This window comes from Xenia sp. Carnegie-2017, unplaced genomic scaffold, assembly GCF_021976095.1.
Source record: "Xenia sp. Carnegie-2017 unplaced genomic scaffold, XeniaSp_v1 HiC_scaffold_25, whole genome shotgun sequence".
NCBI lineage: Eukaryota > Metazoa > Cnidaria > Anthozoa > Malacalcyonacea > Xeniidae > Xenia > Xenia sp. Carnegie-2017.
The window spans coordinates 4,657,080-4,682,959 of record NW_025813488.1 but is presented as its reverse complement, the minus strand read 5'-3'; the positions used below and the strand labels follow the sequence as shown (position 1 = coordinate 4,682,959).

General features: G+C 33.9%; 3 protein-coding genes and 1 long non-coding RNA gene across 4 annotated transcripts; 3 read left to right on the top strand and 1 right to left on the bottom strand.

The window, feature by feature from the left end:
• Positions 1–31: 31 nt before the first annotated feature.
• On the top strand, positions 32–11,367 carry LOC124452547 (histone-lysine N-methyltransferase E(z)-like). The gene is made up of 19 exons (XM_047003104.1): positions 32–268; positions 766–897; positions 967–1,083; positions 1,363–1,489; positions 1,710–1,817; positions 2,106–2,217; positions 3,099–3,167; positions 3,725–3,854; positions 5,819–5,878; positions 6,083–6,226; positions 6,590–6,684; positions 6,789–6,829; positions 6,990–7,115; positions 7,198–7,373; positions 7,948–8,043; positions 8,438–8,519; positions 8,612–8,692; positions 9,032–9,116; positions 11,004–11,367. Exons 1-19 carry the CDS (start codon positions 179–181, stop codon positions 11,068–11,070), a joined length of 1,938 nt encoding a protein of 645 aa, XP_046859060.1. The 5' UTR covers positions 32–178; the 3' UTR covers positions 11,071–11,367.
• Positions 11,368–12,369: 1,002 nt separating this feature from the next.
• LOC124452549 lies at positions 12,370–13,108 on the bottom strand. Its single transcript, XR_006950799.1, has 2 exons — positions 12,880–13,108; positions 12,370–12,709 (listed from the first exon to the last, which is right to left on the bottom strand). It is a non-coding gene; the product is annotated as an uncharacterized LOC124452549 (long non-coding RNA).
• A 768-nt stretch (positions 13,109–13,876) lies between these two features.
• On the top strand, positions 13,877–16,429 carry LOC124452548. The gene has a single exon (XM_047003105.1). The coding sequence runs from the start codon at positions 14,190–14,192 to the stop codon at positions 15,285–15,287; it is 1,098 nt and encodes a 365-aa protein (XP_046859061.1). The 5' UTR covers positions 13,877–14,189; the 3' UTR covers positions 15,288–16,429.
• Positions 16,430–20,016: 3,587 nt separating this feature from the next.
• Positions 20,017–25,790, top strand: LOC124452481 (RAC-alpha serine/threonine-protein kinase-like). Its single transcript, XM_047003039.1, has 16 exons — positions 20,017–20,137; positions 21,017–21,092; positions 21,426–21,545; positions 21,904–21,955; positions 22,119–22,178; positions 22,351–22,450; positions 22,528–22,581; positions 22,810–22,887; positions 23,205–23,339; positions 23,644–23,766; positions 23,896–24,024; positions 24,096–24,227; positions 24,704–24,786; positions 24,847–24,934; positions 25,013–25,118; positions 25,407–25,790. The coding sequence occupies exons 2-16, from the start codon at positions 21,023–21,025 to the stop codon at positions 25,490–25,492; spliced, it is 1,416 nt and encodes a 471-aa protein (XP_046858995.1). The 5' UTR covers positions 20,017–20,137; positions 21,017–21,022; the 3' UTR covers positions 25,493–25,790.
• The last annotated feature ends 90 nt before the right edge of the window (positions 25,791–25,880 follow it).

Genomic DNA, 25,880 nt, shown 5'->3' with positions numbered 1-25,880 from the left:
GATAGTATTTTTGTGTAACACCATCTTGCCTTGGGTTAGCTGTGTGTCGACTACTCGACTCAGTCTTAGTTCTCCAATATATCAACACGGCTTTTGTCCCAATCGTCTTCTCGTGCATCAAGTGGAGTGACAAGTTGAATAACTTTTCGTTTCTCCAAATTTTTCTGGCTTTCAAACTATGGATATAGAACAGCTGACGAAAGCAGTCGAAAGAGAATACAATCGTCTGAAAGACCTTGAAAAACGTGAAGCTATTCAACTCGTAAAGGTAGTAAAAAGTGTTTTAAATGACCAGTCTCGGTGTTATCTTTGTGTTCAGGGCGGGAGAATTGAATTTCTATATACTAATGCCAATGGTATGAACTGTTGACATTCGTGAAAATTCACAACAGTCTTTGTCGGGTTGCAATATTTTCTTAATGACTAAGACAATAACTGTTGTTGGTTTACACGCTGCGGAATATGTGTTTCATTTGTTTTTCAAAACTTATTTCGCTCTTGGTCTGGACGAAAAAGGCCTTTAAAAGTATTGTATGGGCGAATGATTAACAGCGGAAGATATGTATCAATATTAGTTTTAATGGCAGTACCAATGAAGAATTCTGGTATAGAAATGTAAAATGCTTTCCATTAAATACAAAATAATTTTAACAAACTATACCATGTCATCAACCTTTAGTTAAACCAACATGAAAAACTATGCATGCAAAATGTTGGCTTGCAAACATCAGTAATTGATGGTGTATTTTTGTTTATACTTTACAGGAATGTTTAGTTTCTAATCGTCAAAAAATCAATCATCAACTTGATGAAAAAGATAATGTGCGAAAGAAAGCAAAATCCTTAAAACCAGTTAGTTTTGCTCCCATCACTGGACATATGCAAACTACAAGAAAGGTGAAAACAAGAAAAACACATCTACATGGCATTGCTTTATTGATATTGAATTAAGGGACTTTTTTTCAGGCATGTGTAAAATCTGGAGGTGCGTTTCCGCCTCAATACACCTGTCTTCGCGTTCTATATTCTGTATCTCCTATACCGCCATTTTTCACATGGGTATCATTACAACATAACTACATGGTAAGTATTATATCATTCATGCAGCTTTATATGATGCAAACCAATTTATGCCAGTTAGTTTGTTGCACATTAAGTTGTCTTTAAAACTGTAGTTTATGTATTTAGTTGACCAGTCAAACTGAGTTGGTAATCCAAGTTGCATGAAAGACTAATAACTGTCTTCCTCAAATGATTGCATCGTTGTGTATCATGTAAAGCTGTTTCAATGCATCTTCAAATTTTTGGTTTTATGAAATTAATTACAAGCTTTGCAAAAAATAATTTTCAAACAAATTGCAGGTAGAAGATGAAACAGTATTACATAATATTCCTTATATGGGGGAAGAGGTTCTTGATCAGGATGGCACTTTCATAGAAGAATTAATAAAGAATTACGATGGCAAAGTTCATAGAACACCAGATCATGGTATTGCTTATCATTATTTTTACTTATTTCTAGAACTAACATCCCCTGTATATTTATCTGATATCTTCCATCTATCCATTGTGTGATAAATTATAAAGATGTAGGTATGCAAATTAAGCCAGTTATTATAGCATAATAGTATGATTATATGGATATATCATTTGTTTTCTTTAAAAACCCACTTTTATATAATATTTGTTCATACTTTTGTATTTTCCAGTTATTGATGATGGTAGTTTAACTGACAACATGTTGTATGAGATTATCTCTAATGTGACAAAATCCAAAGATTTATCAAACTGTTTGTCTACTGATACTGAAAACAAAGGTAACTTTATTGACCTGATGCATATTTCATTTTATTTGTCTATCAAACTTACACTCACATAAATGGATTTCTAAATTTTTTTTCATCCAACCTTGAAGGTTAGAAATGTATAAAATCATATTTTGTTCAGCATCCTCTTATAAGTAGGATGAGGGAATTAAAAGTTAATCATTTCTATAAGAAGTAGATTTTACTTTTATTTGTTCTTCAAAACCAAGTATTTATGGCATGGACAGGGTCTTAAAAGGTTTATTGGGGATATGGTATAAAGACTTATGTATTTTATAGAGACTGGTACAGTTAAAATGAGCAACAATGATATGCCAGGGGATGAAATATTTCGTGTAATTTTGAACTTGTGTCCTGGAAAAGGATGGACATTGGATGATATCAAAACTAGGTACGTGAAGGAATATTGTGCAAAGCATGCTATATACATATGGACATTGGATGATATCAAAACTAGGTACGTGAAGGAATATTGTGCAAAGCATGCTATATACATATGGACATTGGATGATATCAAAACTAGGTACTTGAAGGAATATTGTGCAAAGCATGCTATATACATATGGACATTGGATGATATCAAAACTAGGTACATGAAGGAATATTGTGCAAAGCATGCTATATACATAATACTTATGGTCAGTTTGTGTTGCTTATTCAACGGTATGGTTAAGTATGGCTAAGGTAGTGGAAGTTTAGAGATATAGCGAAGGTGGTCAAAGTATGGCAAAGGTTGTCTAAAGAGGACTCAGTAAGTCTAGCATGGTCTAATTATAGTTTAATAGGGCCAAGGTGTCCTAAGTATGCTTAAGATTGCGTAAGAAGGTATTACGTGTGTTTCTTTGTAACAACATATTGATACACTTCATGAAGTTGACACAACGGCAGGTGAAGTAGCTGCCAGTGGATTTTTATCTTTTTTTTACAGCTCTAAATACAGAGTACTAGTGACATTTATTTTTAGATTTAGAGTTAAAATATTTGTTCGTTTGCGGCTACTAGCATTCACCGCTTCACAAATATTTGAATCCCTCGGAAAGGGGCGGTCATATGTCGTCATCAATGACGTCACTGCTACGTAGATCAAAGCATTGATGATTTTGCTTTGTAAATACACATATAATTGAAAAAAATCTAGTACAACAGAGTACATTCATATCAGTATACAACTTTCATTAACAGTTCTCTTTTTATCAGTGTAAACAACCTTTCTAAATCAATCTTTTTCCACCATCAGTTTACATTTCCATGTCTGCATTATTTTTTATGAAGGTACAAAGAAACTAAACAACGTATAACTGGATCTGTCTCTTTACAGCAATGTACCCCAGATATAGACAGGTATGAAAAACGTCAGTTTTTACCTGACTTTTATATGGTTGTTTTATGAAAAGCCTCTACTAACAAAAGCGACTTGGAAATCAGCAAATTTCAAAAATGTACTTTTTTTAAAAAATTTTCTATGACTCACTGTAGAAAGAAATCATTTGGTGGCTGCCTTTGAATTTCTAAATGATATTGTTTATTTTACACAAGGCAGATTGCAATGTAATGTGACTTACGTTTTGATAAACTTGTTCTCTAATTTTCAACTTTACATTAACCACATATTTGCGCGACTGGTTTCTCTTATCTTGTTTCTTTGTCCAATTCCTGTTTGATGACTTTTTCTCCACAGTTTATAACTGTGTCTTTGGTATATTATTACAATTCCCTACTCATTCACGCTAAAACATTTATCTTTGTCCCTGTAATGATTCATAGAGAGAACTTGCCCCTGAAATATTTTACTTCACCTTATATACATAATTTTCTCTGTAAAAGAAAACTTTGCCTTTCGGGAGTATATTTAATTGCGAATATAAAGTTACATTAATGTGCCAATTTTTTTTCTTTAGCAACGAAGCTCAGTCTACATCAAGAGAACAAACAATGCACTCGTTTCATATGTTGTTCTGTCGACGATGTTTTAAATATGATTGTGTACTTCATGCTTGGAAACCTTTACCGACTCAAGCCAGACGTAAGGTGAGCTTATACTAAAACAAATCACGTGCACTGTGCAGGATAGAAATATTATCAATAAAGCCGTTGAGTATATAAAAAAAAAGTGAAAAGTATGCTAAATTATTATTGGAAGTCAGTTAATTGTTTTGCTTGAGCATTACAGATTACTTGTGATCAGCCAAAACAATGAAGTTGAAAAATGACTTTTTTGAGTCGTTAAGAAATTGCATCATATTGGCTGACCTGTTTTGTAATGCTTGTGGTACCAGCGTTTTAACCCAAATTCAAACCAAGAAATAATAACATTATAATCATTGCAATTATCCTGCGATAACCAATATTTTGAAGAAATTTTTTCTTGTACATCTGCGCGGGGTTTTGGGCAAAGTCGGTCAGTTTCTTCTGGATTTTCGTGATTATCACACTCTATGATTATTTGGTGATGTTTCTGCTTTTCAGCACCTTTGGAGACGATTTTGCGAATTTCCTGGTCAGCGGTCAATGGACTGTTAGTTTGAAGTGCACGAAATTTGCTATGAATGATATCCAACTTTCTGCCATTGTCGTCCAGCTGAAATAAATAGCAATTGAGCGTGGTGGAAACTGATGTAATATTTGCAATGCAAACAACATATCGTTTAAGACCAAGTTTCGGCATGTTTCCCCACACTGTGTTCTTATCTCCTCCGCTTGGTTTATTTAAACTTAATTGATGATGGGAATGCCATTGGCCTAAATTGCATAGTCCATGTTTTTCTGCCAAATACTTGCCAACATTTCCAAGGTAATTCACATCTTGATAGAAACTCGTTGAACCTCGTCTACAGTTGACACCTGGTCCTATTGCCAGTTGAACGACTGCCGTTTGAGAATTGATCCAAAGACCAAACAAGTCGCCCCCCGTCTCTATGTTCTTGTACTGCATCACCCAGTTCTCAATCTTTTTTTTCTTTTTGTAAATGTGTATTTTGAATTGACCCTCGTTCTCTTCATCACTTTCATTTTGTAATTTCTCATATCCATGACCATGGATCTTCTTTTTCCTACTCATATTTGCTCGTCTATTTATGTTACTTTTATGTTTCTTGTTGTATACTTCTATGGCTTTTTTTTTCATGTACCTTCAGCTTCGTAAGAAAGTTACTTCCCTTTAACGTTAGCTTTCCTTTCCGTTTGTACTGTATTTTGCTAAAGCAATGTGGCGTGACTTCGAGGAATCGTTATTGCTAAGAACTATGAATGCGTAAACACTTTTTCTTAGTTGAATCTGAATGTACTTGAAAGTATTCTCAAATGAATCATCACAAAGACTACATCGACGTTTTATCTTTTAACAATTCTTGAGTAACTTTGATTTAGCAATCGGTAGACGAATATTTAAGATTAGCAAGTCTGAAAGTTGTATTTTAAGGTGTTTTTCACTTTCATTTCAAAATAACGAAAGCGATAAAGTTTCTTAGAAGCCTAAAGCGAAAGGTCAAACTTCATGTATAGAAATATGATTATGACAAACATAATTCTCGAAGTAAAACAAAACGAATGTTTGGTTCAGCTATATTTATAAAGAAAACCTTTGAAACGCAAATTCTTGCTGGTTTTTTCCACACAAATCTTTCATGTGGTTTTCTCATATTATGTCCAGGTCTGTTTACCCCCTCCATCTCGTTCATAATTTTTGATTGTCATTTATTCATGCCAGGGATGGTTGCATTTCTTCGGAAATGCAAATTTCAAACTTCCAATCAAACATGATCAAGATTTCTATAGTGTTTTAATGCGACATCTAATATTGGCAAATTTAAGCGATATCTTTGTGCATATTGATTATAGTCTGAGAGGTGGAGAAAGCTTATGAACCCAGTGATAGAGTTCAAGGATTAATCATTGAACTTTAACTTACCTCTTGTATTATGCTGCATTATACACCATATATTTGCTAACTGCTTTTGTTATTATTTTTTAAATGCAGAAATATTTTTCTTTAGAACTGTGAAGACAGTCAAGAGATATCACCTTGTAGTGAGACATGCTTCATGTACATCAAAGTGAGTTTGCTTATGTATTCATTTTCGATTGGTCGTTATCCTTATGTATATGAAGTTTCTTGTAATCTTTCAGTTTTCTAAATTTCAATAAATTAGGATCAAACTATTTCTATACGCAAATGACAATATGACTTGTAGTCTTTGAACTAAATATATATCTGGATGACTAACCTTGGATAAATATGATTATCTTGCGTTTCTTAGGAGGAGAACAGAAAGCGACCCTTATATGATGAAGCAAGTTTTTGGGACGGTGCGGAAAGTTCGTTGTATCGTGTTCTCAGACCAGTTTATCAAAGTCATTTTTGTACAATATCAAAATTGATCAAGACCAAGACTTGTTTTGAGGTATGTAGGATGACTTGCGAAGAAAGTTTTGTTGTTTGACTTGTGTTTTAACATTCAACTGTTTTTAATAAAGCGACACATTGGAATATGATGAATAGCAAACATGTATTTGTTCCGCAGATTACGTTAAATTCTTTTCCATATTTTATATTGGAAAAGGACAAAGTAATGACTCGAAATTTCAACATCAAATCATTCCTAATGAAAGCATTAGACTAGACTGGAGTGTGTAAGGACTCAGGTTTTAACATCAGACTACTCCCGATAAATGAATCATCAAGCACTACATTGGAGGATAGACTTCTCTAGTTTCAGCACTATTTGCTTAGATTGTATCTTTGAATGAATTTCTTTATTATCTAGGTATACCAACATTCTTTGCATGAAGGCCAAGAGGAAGATCCTGTCCCAGAATTCGAAGACGCCAACCAAAAAGCAAAGAAGAAACGCAAGCACAGGTATTTAGAAGTACTTTGTGTGTTGTCACAATATTTCAGTCATGTTAAGTACGTCTCTATCTTGGCGCGTTTTGTTAATTTATTTGGTTTATGATTCGTTACAGAATGTGGTCATTGCACTGTCGAAAGATACAGTTAAAGAAAGGTATGTAGACGTAGGGTACACCGTAATGCTGGAAATAATGCAGGGAAGTGAGGATCATAGACTTACAGGATAGGATTGCTACGTATACTTATGGAATCTGAATTGCACTCGAGGGAGGAGATGTCATTGAACTCAATGGGATTGCACTTTATCATTTCAGATAGTGCAAACAATCACGTGTACAATTATGTTCCATGCGACCATCCTGGCCTGCAATGTGACCAATCATGTATCTGTATCGCCACACAAAATTTCTGTGAAAAGTTTTGCCAGTGCAGTCCTGACTGTAAGTGAATGTTACAACTTTAGATAAGATGAAAATAACGCTGACCAAGTGATAAATACACATTTATTGTATGTGATTTTAGGTCAGAACCGTTTTCCTGGTTGTCGATGTAAAGCGCAGTGTGTAACAAAACAATGTCCGTGCTTCCTTGCCGTACGTGAGTGTGACCCAGACCTCTGTCGTACATGCGGTGCAGATAACTTTACTAGCGACATGATGTGTTGTAAAAATGTTGGTTTACAGCGTGGAGATAGAAAGGTTGGGAGCTTTCTTTATCTATCTTTTTCACGTGATATTTTTCAATGAAGAGTCTAGTTAGCTACGTAACATGTTCACTTTAGGGAGTTGACTTTGTAAACGGGTGTCTGGTTCAAAGGACGTTTCTCTATATTAGAGAGATGACCTTCATCAAAGGGTACTGCCTGAAGGGTGTGTTATTGTATGTTTAGAGAGTTGACCTTCTTCAACGGGTGCTGCTAGAAGGGGGCATTCTTTATGTATAGAGAGATGACCGTCTAAAACGGGTGCTGTTTAAAAGGGAGGAGTTATAATTAAAGGGGTGACAATCTAAAACGGGTGCTGCTTAAAGGGGAGGGGTTATATTTAGAGAGGTGACAGTCTAAAACGAGTGCTGCTCAAAGGGGAGAGGGTGTTAATGTTCAGAGAGGAGAAGTCTAAAACAGGTCCTGCTCAAAGGGGGGTGTTAATGTTTAGAGAGGTGACAGTCTAAAACGAGTCCTGGTCAAATGGGGGCTACTGTATGTATAAAGAGGTGGCCTTATTACACGGGTGCCTGTTTGAATGGTGCTCACAATATCTTTTCTTGTTGAAGCACATGTATTTCGCTCCGTCTGACGTCGCTGGCTGGGGTGTTTTCATAAAAGATTCGTGTCAAAAAAATGAATTGATTGGTGAATATTGTGGAGAGGTTTGTTGACTACTTACGAGGTGATATGACTGAAAGAAGAAAAAATTGCAAATCTATTTTGGAAGTTTAACGTTACCGTATTTCCTCTAACCAAGAAAAATCCCGGGCATGTCGAGTTTACTACTTTTATCAATAAAATGTTATTAGTTATGATTGAAATTAGTTTGATATTGTCTTGTCAACTCAAGGGGGTGAGGAGATTTTATAAATTTTCCTTATGCTCAATTATTTCAATAGAGGGCCATAGATCAAGAAGTATTCGCTGCCGAACTTTCTCAAACGTTTTTGCATTTCAAGTGTCAGTTGCATATAATTTTGTTTACTTGATTTGAGAGCTCTTCTTCTACAACTCATTTGATGGCTTCAAATTAAATGAAATTTATGATTCCTTCAGATGATTTCACAAGATGAAGCGGACAGAAGAGGAAAAGTCTACGATAAATATATGTGCAGCTTTCTATTCAACTTGAATAACGGTAAGACGGATTAAATAATACATTGTCATGCAGCTGGCAAAGCATTTTTGTCTTCAGACGTGTTCAAGTTTTATGTTGATTTGATCACTTAGATCATGTTGTGGATGCAACCAGAAAAGGAAATAAAATGAGATTTGCCAACCATTCTATAAATCCCAACTGTTATGCAAAAGGTAATTACCTATTTATCTGTTCTTTCGTTAGACGATAGTGACGAAGATAAATGCTGGCTTTAGTTTCGATTATTTATTTAATCTTGTGATGTTTAATGATGAAATGATGATAAATTTCTTTTGATGTTTCGCTGGCCATGCCCTCAGAATCAAGTTCATCTTATATCTTTTAACATTTTTCTACAAAACTGGGCTGGTATGAACTAAGGGCAAGAATTAGTTCGAGTTAGAAATGCATTATCAAACAAATACCTGGATAATTGTGAACAAATTATCATGCAGTCATTGATCTTTGAACTTAGTTTCACTCGCGATATTTACTGTGCTTTTTTAATATAGTCATGATGGTGAATGGGGATCATCGCATCGGGATTTTTGCTAAAAGATTCATTGAAGCTGGAGAGGAACTTTTCTTTGATTACAGGTAATAAGTTGTACCTTGTACCAAAGGGTTCTTTGCAGTATCATTTTACTGGGGAGGGGCGGAGGGTGCCAATGACATTTGTTAAAAGAAACGAAATATCACAGTAAAAAATAATTGTATTTGAATCTTGAAACCCAGCTGTTTGACGCAAGTCATTTGCTTTATTGTGTTTAGACAAAAATTTATCTATTACAAAAGAAGTTTATGTTTTGTTTATGATTTTGGGGTTACGTTACAGCTGTTTTTGTATTGTATAAGATAAACATACACTTTGTTGTTTTAAAATTTCGCCAAACTGTAGAAAGTTTATGATTTTGGTGCTATGTTACAGCTGTTTTTGTATTGTATAAGATAAACATACACTTTGTTGTTTTAAAATTTCGCCAAACTGTAGAAAATATTCAACAATATTTATAGAAGATATTTTGTTACCAAATCCATTCTATCGGTGGGAGACAAACTTCTAAAATGTTGATGTTATGTTTAGCAGTTACTTTATAATCATTTTGTTATGATTACTTTTGCATAATATTGTTTTACAAAATACACACTTGTCTTAACAGTGTGTATTTTGGCTTACATAATGTTGAGGCAATGTCTGCACTTGAGGTAGTGAGTTTTGTCGCTCTAAATCTATTAAAAAGATTGTTTTTCCTCGTTAACAAGGAATATGTTCAACAAAACATTTATTTTCAAATATATATCAAACTAAGAGGGATAAACTTCATACTCTATGCTGTATACATTTGTCATCATTGAAAGTGATGTCAAATATTAACAGAATTTACGAAAGGTCCCACTCTGATCACAAGCATGAACCATGGTCAATTAACACTTCAAACACATGACAAATGTGTATTTTAAGCAATAAATGTTTATTTGGGTTATCGCATTGATTATTCAATTACTGCATTTGAGGTTCCAATTTATAATGGTTGTTTCATCTGGAAGATGGTGTTGCTTTTAATTGAATCTTGTGGCAACCAGCCTTGACAGCGACCCAAGAAATGCTGCAATATAATGACTTAATTATGACTTAATTATACACTATTAAAACAAAAGAAACATATAATTTTTCTTATGTTTTCAAGATTATGTCTTACGTTATATTGATTGGATGCGATTGAATTTAGAATTGAAAAATAACACTTTTATGTTGTCAGGTTGACCTCGTTTATGACGTCATTCTTTACTGTTACAAAGACGTGTTCTTGCCATTGTGAAGTACAGCCTGGTACTCATATAGTCGTCCGAGTCGTTTCAGTCGTCAAAATTTCACAGACGACCCGTGCGACTATAGGTATGAGAACATTTCAGAGGCGACCGGGGTGACCTCAAATGACTCACACGACTGAAACGACCGTTGAGAAATGCAATCGACCTTTTTATGGCGCAAACGATTTGAGAAGCAAATAACTAGCCAAAAGACTTTGTCTTTGATAAACAGCAGCTGTCATTTTTAAATGTTTCACGTAAAAATTATTTAAGCAGTCTCTCGGCAGCGTTGGTACGAATATATGAGAAGAAAATAGCTTAAGTCTTCCCAGTCGTTTTGAAAAACATCGGAACGACTCGGATGACTCAAGCGACTTAATGAGAACCAGGCTTTAGTAATATTAAATAACGTCATAAACTTGCATTATGTTGCACAATTATCCTTAAGACACATGGAACTTTGGTTATTTCTGTTATGGTTTTATGTCTTAATGTAGTGTTGTATGAATTAGTCATAACGTTTTACTATTATTTTTGCACGTACTATACAACACGTCAAATGGAATCATTCATCGTTTTTATCGCTGTTACGACATTTTTGCTAACTACAGGTTGACATCAATAATAAATGCTTCTGATATTATTTTATTAGAATGCTTCTTTTTCTTGTAGGTATAGTGCAATGGATGCTTTGAAATTTGTTAGTATTGAACGAGACGTGGATGTGACTTTACGGTAAGAACACCCGAGGGCCAAAAGAGTCGAGGTCAAGCAACCACATAAACGAGGTTAGGTCTTTTCACTGATTGATGGCGCCTTGATGTCGATGGTTTTAGAAAATTTAAAATTGCTTCTTGATTGACATAACTCAGCTTTGGTATTTGTGTTTATTTATGTCATAAATATTCCTTTTAACACTTATGACGTCATCAAAGTTGTCTGTCTGTGATCCTAACGTGACATACTGTTCATTTTTTCATTTATCTAAATTTATAATTTACTTTTTTGCAAAAGAATGATTTTTTTGAAATTTTGAGATGGTGCCCATTTTCCATTTGAATACCATAGTAATTTTAACCTGTCCAACGCATAGATTTTGACTCGGCCGTAGTTTCTTAAGTATATGGAGTAGCGATGTTTGGCAGGCTTTCGAAATTTCTAAATGATAAATTTATGTGCGTAGTTTAATATAACTTGCGACATTATAGGGCAAACCTGTTATAGCCAGATTCTTTATAGCGTTTTGTTGTGTGTTACCTAATCCACGGAATACTGGATATATAGGAAAATATATCTGGTTGGAATATTTTGCAAGGCTGAAACTTAATGAATGTTATTGAAGGTCATTACTTCGTGATGAGCGTTAAGTTTGCTAAATTTAACTAAAAATTTCCCCTTGGATAACATGAAGCGGTGTGCGAAGACCAAAATTCATCCACGCAGAAATTGGGTTCTGAAAATTAGATCTTCAAATGTCATTGTCGTCGTGTCTTTAGGACTATTTTTAAGAAAATGTTGTGCAAACATGCATTATTCAACAAGGATTGGTGTATGGAAGGAAAAACAAATCTTCATTATTTATAGCACAAACAGGTGTAAAGAACGTTAATTGCTAACTAAAACGAGCACGCTAAAACTTGATTGGTTGAGCATATTAGGCGAGGATTAAGATTTTTCTTCGTAGAAAATGGCTGACAAATCTATTCCAGATGTTTCATGGTACTATGCAGTGAACACTTCGATGAATCGTACATTTTGTGTTAAAGTGTTTAATTGTAGCTAAGATATTTTAGCATGCGCATAATCTTTGCTTTATCATTATTTGTGGCAATTTTTACTTAGATACACAGCCAATCATTAAATTAGTGCTAAAACTAATACGCAAAACTAACCAATCGTAATCGACTTTTTTTTTGAGCTCTGTACGTATGATAGATGTGCACAACGTTTGAGTCTAAAATACTGAATCACTAAAGGAAATTTGATATTCTAATGAACAGCTTGGGACGACGTAAACATCTGTACCTGCACGCTCAAATAATATTCATAAAAATTATGTAATCTTTCTATGGAAGTCTACCATATTACCGCATTCCTTTAGCGCTTAGAATACTTATCAATACTCATATACATTTGCATAGCACTTTATTAATATACAATGAAAAAATTCTTCCCGGAAGTCAATAAAGAAAGAGAAGTCTTAGTTTTCTTAGTCGACCTCAGTCGTCGACCTTGACTAACCGACCTTTTGGTCGCCCACTAACCGCCTTCTACTTGCCTTTCACTCCAGCCAAGCATCAATTTTATGTAACTGCGTGGTGTCGAAAGATATTTAAATATTTTTGTCGTGAATTTCATCATTGCTTGCACGTAGGATTCTAATATAGATAGTAAAATTAGACTTGTCAATCCCTCTAATATTAACACGGTGAAATATTTATGTTTGAAACATTTTTGTTTACCTATATATAATCCCTAATTCAGTGAAAACTCTCATAGTTTAATGTTAGAAACTTGCTGGTGAAATTTTTCTCCCGAGAAAATATACCTGAGTTTTGCCTCAGAGTAGCTCGTTTTTCACACATGGAAAATCTGTCCCGCGTTGAGATTCGGCATTATCCGCAGAAACGTACGCTATCCGCAATTCATATGTACCATATTCGTCAATTGATTATCCGCTTATGATAGAAGAAAAAGTGTGTAAACATCCTATATTACATCCATATCGAAAAATGCATCAGTGACATTCAATCCACATTCGTTGCTGCCGTTTTTTGATAAATCAATGTGCATCTGTGCATTTTAGGATGGAGATGGGTTTGTTGTGGGACGTGTGGGGGTGTGATTTTTGATATCAACGGCGACAGACATATTTTATTGCATAATTTGTGGCTCGTTGTTAATAATAGCTTTTCACGCAAATATTTGCATCAACCAAAAGGATGATTTTTTATACCAAGATATTGTACCATACTGTTTTAATTAGACTGATTAAAAACGCATGTGTTATCTAAAGTGCGCGAGCTTTTTTACCATAAAAAAAGAGTATTTGAATCAGAAATCAGGTAGGCATTACATGCAAAACACTTCGCATCAATTATTTGCCAAAAAATTGGAAATAGTTCGCTACTTTTACAGAATTATCATTCACTCGACCTATTAAAATCAGAATTACAACTTTGATAAACTGCCTTAGGAATTTGTACATTAGTAAATAGTTTTTCGTAATAAGTACACCTGATAACGTTTCCTTTTACTCGGCACGCAATGAACACATTAAATAATAGGAAATTATAGGGTAAACAACTTGATGCTAATTCTGTGAAGTGCTTCATATATGTTGACACTAATTCCAGATGTACAGAGTATTTTTCCTCGTATTGTTTTGCATACCAAATTCCTTAATATCACGTGAAACACAGGCTCATTTTTGCGCATTTTAATTGTGTAATTACAGTAAACGCATCTTTTACACCCCCCACCCCCGATGTTGACAGTATGGACTTTGTTATTGCCACTCAAAGCATGAAAAATTTACACAAATCTTTCATTTAACAGCACGAAACATTTACCTAAATGTCATTTGAAAGATTTAGATGGTATTTTTTTGAAAAAGAAGACTGCGCGTTCCTCTCGTGAATAGTCTCGACTAAACATGCGCAAAGGATGTTTATAATGCGACATTGATGCTTTGATTATGCAACACCTGATCGACTCACGTGATACGCTGCTTGTATCTGCCGAGCCATCGAGAGAATCATCAGACGTCCCTGTGTGCATAGGTTTTATGTATTCAACAGAAATGGCGAAGAATGTGACGAATTGTTTTAAGCTGAAGGCCAAAATATTGTGTTAAAAATGACAGAATCTGTGTGTACAGTTACCGAAGAGGTGTTCGAAGGTGAAAGGAGCAAGAAAAGAGAAGAGAAAGGGAAGAAAAGTGAATACTCTCGTAGAGACCAGACGAACGGCAAAGCAGCTGTCGAATGGGGAAATTCTAAACGTCATACATTTGAAAATGCGAATGAGAGCGGGGCTATTTTCGCAGCTAGTCTTAGCAACATGTCACCAGAGGAGTACGCTCGAAAACTTGCGGAGTTTAACGCGCAGAATGGCTCTTATATGAAAAACGCTTATCCATCGGTTGATCCTCGAGCGTACTATGGTTGGATGCCAACCACCGGATTTAATCCTATGCGAGTTCCTGCGTTTATTTATCCACATTCTCTTGTTGGATTCGCCCCAACTTTTGCGTGGATGCAGTCTAATGATTCCAACGCTATTAAAACATTTGGGAAAGTTGCAAACGTTCCAAAGGTTGAACGCTGGAAAGGCAGTCGAAAGGAACAACAGCATTCGATTTGCAACTCTGATCTTACTAGTCTGGCGAATCACGATGGCTCAACAGTCTACGCTAAAAGTGATTCGAGCTCTGAAAACGTTTCCGAGTCTGTTAAAGCAACAAATAGTGATGAAGATGAGGGTATGGTACTTGACGAGCGTGAAACGTTAAAAAGACGTCGTCAAAAGGATGCTGAAAAAAATCAAACGCCTCAAGACTTCAAAATTACAGAGAGACGAAGTAGCGTTATACAAGAGAACAAGTCGATTCATGTACAACAATCAGCATTGTTGAATCGTTCTTCTCATCTTTTTGACGATAAATCATCTATGAACACTGAAATTGATCAGAATAAGCCTGCAAAAAGAGGTCGAGCGTCTACACGGCAAATCGAGAAGACTGAACAGTATTGGGATCGTCGTAAGAAAAATAACATGAGCGCTAAAAAGTCTCGAGATGCTCGTAGGCAACGCGAAGCTCTCATAAATCAACGTGCTGCTATGTTAGAAACAGAAAATCTTCGCTTAAGAGCGGAGTTGGCTACAGTAAGAGACGAAAATTCTCGACTAAAACAAGAACTGAACAGTTTGAAAATGACGCAATCGTCTGCGTGATTTCTTAAGTGTGTATACAATTGGTACAATGAGAAGAGCTTGTATTGTACAAATATGTATCATATATAATTTGCTAAAGAGATGGCCTCCGGAAGAAATATTCGAGAAAACGTTACATCGACATTCTGATGGTTAAGCTCTATACCTTTAAAATCATTTCCTCAAAGTTCAAGAAAGATAGAGAGGGGAAGAGGGAAGGAAGGAGTAATTGTTACACGGAACTATTCGTCATTTGTTCATCTTTCAAAACTTTCCTCCGGTAGTTATATAACTTTAGTACGTATATCCAAGTTTATCCATATTTGTTTAAGTGCTCAACTAATTCTTTGTTTGGCCTAAGCTTTTCAAAGTAGTTATATAAGAAGAACTTGATAAACGATCTATACCACAATAGATTTATCAGAAAACTTTGCACACATTTATTTTTCCGTAAATTGTAAAGCATTTGAGGTTTTGCCATTAACTTAACATAAACCCTATATAATTGGACTTCGATTACTATTGAAATAATTTGAAGGGATTTAGAAAAACAGATCATATGTGTTTTAACACCAAATATTTTAATTCAAAGTAAGGCGCCTTCGCAAAATCATTAGCTTCAGTTTGTTTTTCAGTTTATTGCAAAAGCAACACCTGCTTTTAAAAAATCTTTCTAGACTTGTTATTTATATAAGTTCTCACAATCTGGCTTGCTATAGACAATTGCCTTGAGTGTGCGAGACGCCTAAAACTCACGTTTTTTTTATTCGACGTGGCAAAGTCGACAAACTATAAAGTAACTCAGTGAAAATGCACATCAAGTTTAACCCATTTACAATGCATATGAATTAGTTTCAGTTTGATAGGCCAATGTAAGCCACCGAAGTCTTGCATTAGATTTATATTGTACATAAATATATGTTATATTCTTGTCTTTTAACATATTCTGTAGACTGTTTGTGTCACATAAATATGTGATTAACGAATAACTCTCTTGTATAGTTCATATGTGCTTCATTTTGTGGAGCGTTTTAATTCTATATATATATACATATATATACGTACGTGTGTGTACAATACTTTATTCATATACTATGTAATTATGATATATCTTCATAAGTTTGCGAGAAAATTCAATATTACGATATTGCACTTTAACGTGATTTTTGGTTGTAGGCTTTTGACATTTTTTTGAACGCAAACGCAGTTTTTTCGTTTAAAAACTAGACAATGTCGTCTCTATTGTATTAGCAGAGTAAGATTTACGGAATGTTTCAGGTACAGCTTAAACGTTTATAATTTCTTGATCGCAGCGAAGCTGTAATGATTACGTTATTAGCTTTGTTTTAGTATTGGCCGCTTATATTATCTAGACTAAACGAATCTTGACAAAATTCAACATATGTATCAAAGTTTGTTACATGGTTTTCATATAATCTTATATCGTTTTACATCAGCAATCACACCAAAAAAGAAATGTAAAACTACAGGCAAAAGAAAATTTGTTAGTCAGTCAATATAAGCGAGGGCGTGTAACTGCCACTTCTTTCTCTTAATTAACAGCATGATTGATGCACTTTTGTATGAGTTTAAAATACGAAACGCCTGGATGAATTATCAGCATCAATAACAGGGAAGAAACATAAGTCTGGCTTTCAGAGTAGTTAAACATTTCACTGAGCTTTTTAATCTGCTTGACAAGATCTTTTCTCACTTGTTTGTGAAAGAATTTGGATTTTTTCCACTATCTGTATAAACTCTGAAAGCTATATAAAGTGTCGTTCGTCCACCCCATTAAAATATTCTGCGCCCAATTTATGTGAAAAAGTATTGAAAACTTAGTTCGTTTCAAAAGAATGGGTCACGAGCCCAAAAAAAATATGCACACGACTTACAGCCATACACGTGATGTTGTTTATCATATAGCAATATTGGTCACGCCTTGTACCGATGATCACACGAGCCGCAAGTTGAGTTAATTGCTCCTTAATGAGATATTTTTTTAAATCAACAATTTTTTAATAGAAAATTTTCTCGTTAGCTTAAAAATGTCCTAAAACGGTGATTTACATAAATGTTGCAATTATGTAAAATATTTATTGTGTACTTTAATTAACAAATCTGTGAAACTTTTGTTTTTGGAGGAGAACGTATTTTTTTTGCAGACATTTAATTGCGATGCAGATGCATTAGGGATCAGATAACGGAATAGTCTGGCAACATTAACGCAGCTATTTTTGGCTGTTTTTCTCATTTGGTTAGGTATATTTACGAATACGTCTTTTTGATTACTTGTTCCTGGCGGGATGGAATGACTCGTGAAAAAAAGAGGAAAAATCAAGATGTATTTAGCTATGTTCACTGAAACCAGAATGCTTAACATCTGTACTAGTGAAGTTAAGATTAATGAAATTATAAACATATTAGTATTATCGTCACACTAGTCTAGAAAATAACCTCAAGCGTCGTTGATTGTTATACAGGCAAATATGTGGATATGTTGTATATATCTTCGTAAGGTTGCCAGAGATGGCAGTTTGTTGTATAATGCAAAGATGGTCTGAGAAACTGTTACAACTGTGTGTAAAAGAGAATCGCAATAGCACAAGAATAGTTTAGAACGTAGTTTTATTAAAACAAAAATGGATTAGGGTTGTAGGTATAGGTACGAACAGGTCTTCGAAAACAAACGGTGTTATTCTTTTAAAGTTTCCTGTTGCTTAGCCCATTGGCTTTAAAAACTTTAAAATAGAATATAAATTCCAAAAAAGGAATTGTTATTTAAAAAGAGATTTAAAATTTTTGATATTGTGAAAGATTGCTCATCATTTATTCAACTTCCAAGTCATGTTATTTGTCTGGGGATCAGCTTGTGATAACGTACGATCGTTGTGTTATGGCCAGTTTCACCTTTCATTAAATGATTCTGTCACGTGACTTGAGAATCTTTAACGATAAATCAATAGTGCAACAGTTTGATGTGTCCTAGTTAACATTTACCACGTAGTTGTAAAGATCATCACAATATCCACCATCGTGATACCTAGTTGCATTTTGATTTATTTTGCATACGAGTTAAACCCTAAAACTTACAATCAAAAACGCCATAACATGCAATGATTAGAATGAAGGACCTCGAGCTGAAATTTTACGTTGTACATATTGTGAAATAGGAAACGCTACTCTAGTAGACTGAAACTGTCAGAAGAGGGAAGATATTTTTGTATTTTGGCATGATTTGATATGGATCATGTAAGACCATTACAGTATCAATGGACGACGTCACGTGCATGTTAGAACCAAAATAATACAGAATAAACAACCTTTGGACAGACCTTATTCATGACACCCACACTAAAGATAAGCTTGATTGTAGCTACCAATAATTGTGATCCATGCGTTATAGATTAGACAAAACAACCAATGTCAAACCAAAAATAATGTTTGTCTGATTACACAATCGCATACATTTACGTGGGCGAGACTGTCATAGGAACATCAAAACACTCCTTACTTCAGGAACATCTGCAAAGAACTTTTTATGCCCTTAGAACTTACATTGGCGTCAAAAATTATACTCTTTCAATGACCTGAGAAATAATTCACAGCAATATTGAACGCAAAAATGAATGAGATATTTTAGAAGTTTTATGCTATAGCTGTGAGTGTAGAAAGCGATCGTATGTAGGCTATCCTTATCCATTACCAGTCAATGAAGTAGAATAATAAAAAGAGAAAAAATACCTGCAAGATTAGAAATGAAAAATAAAATGTCTATTTTTGACCTCGCAACTTAAGATAAACGAATGGAGATAAACAAATTACGAACTGACATCAGATTCAGATGATGAATTTATTACATATTCTAAAAGTCACTGTTTGAAAACTAGTAAGTAGGAAAATGACTTTTTATTAAGAGCGTATTTCTTGATACGATTTTTGCAGATTCAACAACGATGTATCTATTTCTATTTACCATATGCAGCTTTGTGCAAGCTTTTAGCTAAATAATCTCAACATTGATTCTATCTGACGGCATTCTTTCCTTCTTTGGTCAATATCAAAAGTCAAGCCTTGCTCTTGTGGGTAAATTACATTTTTTTATATGAGATTTAAATTGGAAATTTGTGACGGTGTATCATCCGCTTTAGTTCTTTTCTAGCAGCAACCTAGACGTCAATAAAACACGAAAGTTTAGAAGAGGAGATTGAGAGGTGTCTCAACCCTTTTCGTTATGTTCATTTTGGTATTAATCATGGAAATTGTGTCATATGTTCATTGAGATGTTCTGGTTGGGCATAGTTATAAATTCATCGGATGTTTATTTTCTCTTGAATCTGTGTGTCTTTTTCTCTTGACAGGTAATTGATAGTCAGGTGCCCCGTGTGAAGAAATCGCCCCTACTGATCGACACCATTTTCGTCGTTGGTATTTTGCGTTGAAGAAATAACTATTATATGTCTTCATTTGTAGTATCAATGTGTCATATACTACTCCCAAGGTGGTATCACTGGACACTGGGTGGTGTCACTGGATATTGGGTGGTGTCCCTGGATATTGGATGGTGTCACTGGATATTTGGTGGTGTCAATGGATATTGGGTGGTGTCACTGGATATTGGGTGGTTTCACCGGACATTTGATGGTGTCAATGAACATTGGGTGGTATATTCAAAAACGGTGTCCAAATGTACCCAACAAAAAGTTTGTTATTTGTGATGTGATAGCGCGCGAGTTTCCCACGCGTGTAAAACTCGACTCGTTTAATTCCGGTTTTGTTTGATGTGGCGATTAGAATAGCGTTCTAACTGACTAGAGGAAAACTGATAGAAATTCATCTTCTTTTTCATCTTCTTTGGAGCAAATCAAAAGGTTTGACATTTCATGTATTGTTTTCGATTATTGTGTTTCTGATTTCAATTATTTATGGTTTTATCATACATATTGTTGTATACATCTGTGATTTGATTTCGTTTCCTGGACCAGGACAGCCTATATCGTTGAAGTTGTAGGAGTGGAAATATATTTTGCCGGATTATTTTTCAATTAAAATATCTAGTGCACAAATACATATTTTATTTTCACGTTCGTATACTTTGCTTTAATGTATTTTCGGATTACACTTGCAATTAAAAATGTCGTTTACCGATGAAATATTTCCTACATTATGTATTTATTATTAAAAACACTGAAAATATTTTTGTTTGGAAGAATCATACCTAAGGTTTTGTGGCGTTTCATATGTTCAGGAATATTAATTTTCTGAAAATTTATTGAAAAGAAATTGCTAATGCCCAAGGGAAGGTTATCTCAAATAGTTTTATGATTATTTTTATCAATGAAATGTCCTCAACGTAAGGCAGATTTCCGATCATTTACATTTGACAGGTGTACTAAATTTAGTAAATTATCAAGTAGAGAGTAGATACTTCGTCAAAAATAATTGTTGAAAGCTCTGCTTTTTACAGCGGCATCTGTATTTATTTTGGTTTGCTTTCATAATTTCTTTAGAACAACAACGCTATTTTTGTGATTTACTGTATTTTTTAAAATACATTTAAATGACAGATGTACATTGATTTTCATTTCACGTCAAAACTGATTAGATATTATTTTGTACATTCCTAATATTCGTTTTACTTTTATTACATTCTAATGTTTGTTTTAATGTCCGTTCCAAGTGATTTCTCGTAGACATTGTTAACGCAAATTAGCAAAAGGAATGTTATATTTATTGGTTATTTACATTAGGTGAAAATGCCACCTGGGCAAGTCAAACATTCACCTGGCGCTAAGATAGTGAAGGAAGGATGGCTTTACAAGCGAGGTTTTACTCTTCTTTTATAATGGCTTTATTAATGAAAAAATGCCTAGTTTTTAGTTCTGATAGTAGTATAAATGCACATTATCACAAGTTCTTTGTCGAAATGTTATGTTATATAAGTTTTTATTGAAAGCCAAGCCCCAAATACTGATATACATAGTTAAGAAACTTATTATTTAGAGAAAACTTTGTGTTTTAGAAGCTTCAGTTTAAAAATAGTATTTTAATTTTATATATTGTAAGAGCATGTTATCCAATCAACTTATCTCGTGAAACTTCATCATATTTCCGTGGCACATTTTCTATGTTTTGAGCCAAAGTATTGATTTAATGTAGGTGAATACATAAAGAACTGGCGTCCACGCTATTTTCAACTTTGGGATGATGGAAACTTTCTTGGCTACAAGGACAAAACAAAAACAGATGAAGAACCACTAAATAAATTCACAGTTCAAAGTATACACTTCTGTCTTTGCATGCAAGCTTGTACCATTTGTGGACATGTTGATGTATTGCAGTGCAAGGTGTAGTGTATGTCAAAATAAATTATTGTAGCTTGTTTTGAATATATATTTGTTTTCAAATACCTTAAATAGGCAACTTGATTGGTAAAAATTTACTCTCAATAAATTAGAAACCAATAGTGTTCTTATGAAAGTAATTTGAATTTACAATTCAGAATCTATAATTTATTTTGACTAATGCTGGATTTGCCACTGAAGTGTAGAATGTGCTCAAATGGCTGAAATCAATTACAAATTCCCTAAAATGGCTGTAAGTGATCTGAATATACATGGTCTTTTGCCTGTTTTAGACTGTCAAATTGTGAGCACTGAAAGGCCAAAGCCACACTCATTCTTTGTCAGGTATTTATGTATAAATTTGAAAATATGATTTAGTGAAACATTTTTAATGGGAAATTCACAATTTGATGCATGACGTTTTTGCAAACTTATTAACCCATCTTTAAGATAGCATATTTAAGGTTTCCCAATTCTTTCTTTCATATGTATATGAAAAATATTTTAGGTGTTATCAATGGACTACTATTGTGGAAAGACTCTTTCATGTTGATACAAATAATGAAAGGCAAGTTTTTTGTGCCATAAAAGAAACTTTGTGGTTAATAATTTTTTGAATTTGTCATCATGCTTTGTTCAAAACTAATTGATACAAATTTATATAAATATATTTGTGAAGACGTCTTAAAATGTGCAATTATTTAAAGTAAACATATTGAATGTGTTGATATTTGTTGAAGGGAGGATTGGCTACAATGCATTAAAAACGTTTCAGAAAAAATTCTGGAAAAAGCAAAGTCTTTACCTGATCAAGCTCATGCAACTGCTGGCAAGAAAATGGTATACATTTTCGTTTAAAGATTTAGTCTTACAAACATTATGATGAAAATTTTGTTACTTCTGACTTTGATTTCCAGACATTAGAAGACTTCACTATCTTGAAAGTTCTTGGAAAAGGTACATTTGGAAAGGTATTGTTTATTAATTGTTGTTTATGCTTACACTCTTCATTTTGTGGTAGCTTTCATTCAGATGTTTTTTGCATTAAAACATATGTGTAAATGTATCTTTTCAAATTACTGTTATTTGTTGAGCCATTCTTCTAACATGATCAGTGGTTTTCAATATAGTTTATAACAAGAAAGTAAATCATCAAAAATCATCTAATCATCTCATCTTTTGCTCAATGATTATCATAGGTAATGCTTGCAAAGCAAAAAGCCACAAATGAACTATTTGCTCTCAAAGTTTTAAAGAAAGAAGTCATAGTGGCAAAGGTGGGATTGACTACATCATTGTTTGCATGAGTGAGCAATTAAAGAAAAATTTTCTTGTGACATCAGCAAGTGCCATGTGTAATGTGTGAAATTGAACAGCTAGGCTTAAGTAAATCACTGCCTGTGAGAATAGAGATATTGAACCAAGCTATTGTTCAAGTCTTCAATATCACTAAATGAAAGCAATCTTTAGCTACTACTCAGTTTTGTTTTAGCTATAGTGTTTCCTTGATGCATTTTAATCACACGACTCATGTCTAAGGCCATCCTCCTATTCATTCAACCTCCCTCCCAACAGTATAATTGTTTTTTAACAGGATGAAGTTTTTCACACGTTGACTGAAAACAGAGTTTTACAACTGTGCAAACATCCATTTTTGACGGAACTTCGTTTCTCTTTTCAAACACGAGACAGATTGGTGTTTGTTATGGAATATGTTAATGGTGGCGAGGTAGATGATGAACGTTTGTTGCAATTTTTAAATATAGGCATTGTCATTTGAACTAGCTATTTTAATACTTTGAAATTATGTTAAATCCAGTGAGTTAAAACGAGACAGTATTATATATGCTTATATTACTATATCATTTTCCAAGTTAGTGAAAATATTTTTTCATCGTGTGTAATTCAGTGACCCGATTTTGGCTTTTTAATATACTTCAGCAAAAGTTCTTCTTTTATTCTTTCTGTATTGAAAAATCAAAAAAGATATGGGACTAATTTGTCATGTTTTCTAATCGATTTCTTTTAAATAGTTATTCTTCCATCTCTCGAAAGAGCGTGTGTTCCCTGAGGAAAGAAGTAAATTTTATGCGTCAGAAATCATTTTAGCTGTGGAATATCTTCATGAACAGAATGTCGTGTACAGGGATTTGAAGGTGATTAAATCTTTATACTGTCGCGTTTTTGAGACAGATGTGTGTTTAACTCAATTATATTTCTGCTAAATTTGTTGTATATTTTGAGACTACATTAAGTTGAGCTATCGTATTCGTTGCTTTTTCCAGTTGGAGAATTTGTTGCTTGACTCGGAAGGTCACATAAAGATTACAGATTTTGGTTTGTGTAAAGAAGAAATCTCATTCGGAGCTACCACAAAAACGTTTTGTGGTACACCAGAGTATCTAGCTCCCGAGGTTGAAAAATACATTTTGCCTCAAATGTGACTCATCATCATCGTCTCAGTTTCATATCTTGCTTCTCTTAGGTATTAGAAGACAATGATTATGGTCGTTCCGTTGATTGGTGGGGTGTTGGAATTGTTATGTATGAAATGATGTGCGGACGTTTACCTTTTTATAGTCGTGACCACGAAGTCTTGTTTGAGCTTATTCTTACCGTAAGTGCACGAAAATTATATAAATCTTGTGTCCTCTTGTGTAAAGAAAGTTCTTTATGATCATAGGCTATTGAAACATGATCATACCACTCCTTTTCTCATACTTACTATTGAATATAATTGACTAATCGGGTTTAAAATTTCTTAGTCGAACTTTCTACTTTCTTTCTTCCTTTCTGTATGTATAAGTGATGTGAAAAGTCAGCAACTGATTATTTGAAGTTCTTATTTAAAATATATAAAAGGAATATATTCTTCGACCTTTATTCTACATAGTTCTAGTAAATATCTATGTAACTACAAAATCTACAGATGTTTATACTCTTTTTCTTAACATAATTATTCCTAATATTTTCTCTATTTATTTTTAATTTGTCCCATTGGATGATTCCTAAATAGCTCATTATAATTATTGTTTATACTTAAAATTAATTGTTTCTTACAGCAAGTGACATACAATGTCTTGTTTTGCATAGGAAGACGTAAAGTTCCCTCAGCGATTGACTGATCTTGCTAAGTCTGTATTGGGTGGTTTGTTGGAAAAAAATCCAAAACAACGGTAAGAATGTCAATTTACATGAGTTTTTATTTCAAGATGTTGAACTTTTTTACTATTTAGATTGGGTGGTGATGTCTCTGATGCTAATCAAATCAAAAAACATCCATTTTTTCGTGACGTCAATTGGACAGATGTTCTTAACAAGAAGGTTCGTCTTATACATTATTAAATCTTAGAACGTAGTCTCAATAAACCGAGGTATATAAACAGGAACGTTTATACTTAGATCAAACCACCGTACATTCCAACGATCAAAGATTCAGAAGACACTTCTTATTTTGATCGTGAATTTACAGATCAACCTGCTCAACTTACTCCACCTGATGCTGATGGTAAGTACATTACTTGCACTCCATGCTTGCACTTCATCAGTAACAGCAGAAAACTTTTTCACATTTATCAATAGAATAAACCTAATCCTCCCTCCTCTCAATTATCGATCTTCCAAGTTCCTACATCCCTGCTAAAGTAGATAAACTCTGTGACATTATTGACCTCTTGGTTATTTGTTATGTAGACATTCACAAAGCATTGATTACTTTTACCCAAGTTATGTTGTGTGATACAAAGCATATTTATACATAAATTAAAGCATTTAGCGCTTGTGTTTTCATTTTTAGGTGTCCTCGATGGCATTCCTGAAGAAGCTGACGCACAATTTAATAAGTTTGAGTTCGTGACGGACGAGCAACCAAAGTCGAAGTAGGTGATACGTCAAATGTTCAATGCAATGCATCAATACATTTTACATGAGCTCAACGTTTTGGCAAAACATTGTATTTGTGTTGCAGAAACTTTAATACCACTAATACAGATAGGTTTAGTATTAAAAAACAAAAGACCTTCTCGTATATTTGTTAACCCTTCTCGTATTTTTGTTTGTCTTATTCTCTTACTTAAACTAAATTTGCTTGAAAATCTGTATTTTTTGTAAATTATTTGCAATTCTTTCTTGTTGTTTAATGTGATAATAACTTGACTAATAAATGAATACATGCAAAGTATACAGCATCTGAATTTTTATCAATCATTGCTCTTTTCTGTGAAGAGTCTTGCTTTTGTTTTTTTACTGTTATCCCATTCCCATCTAAAAA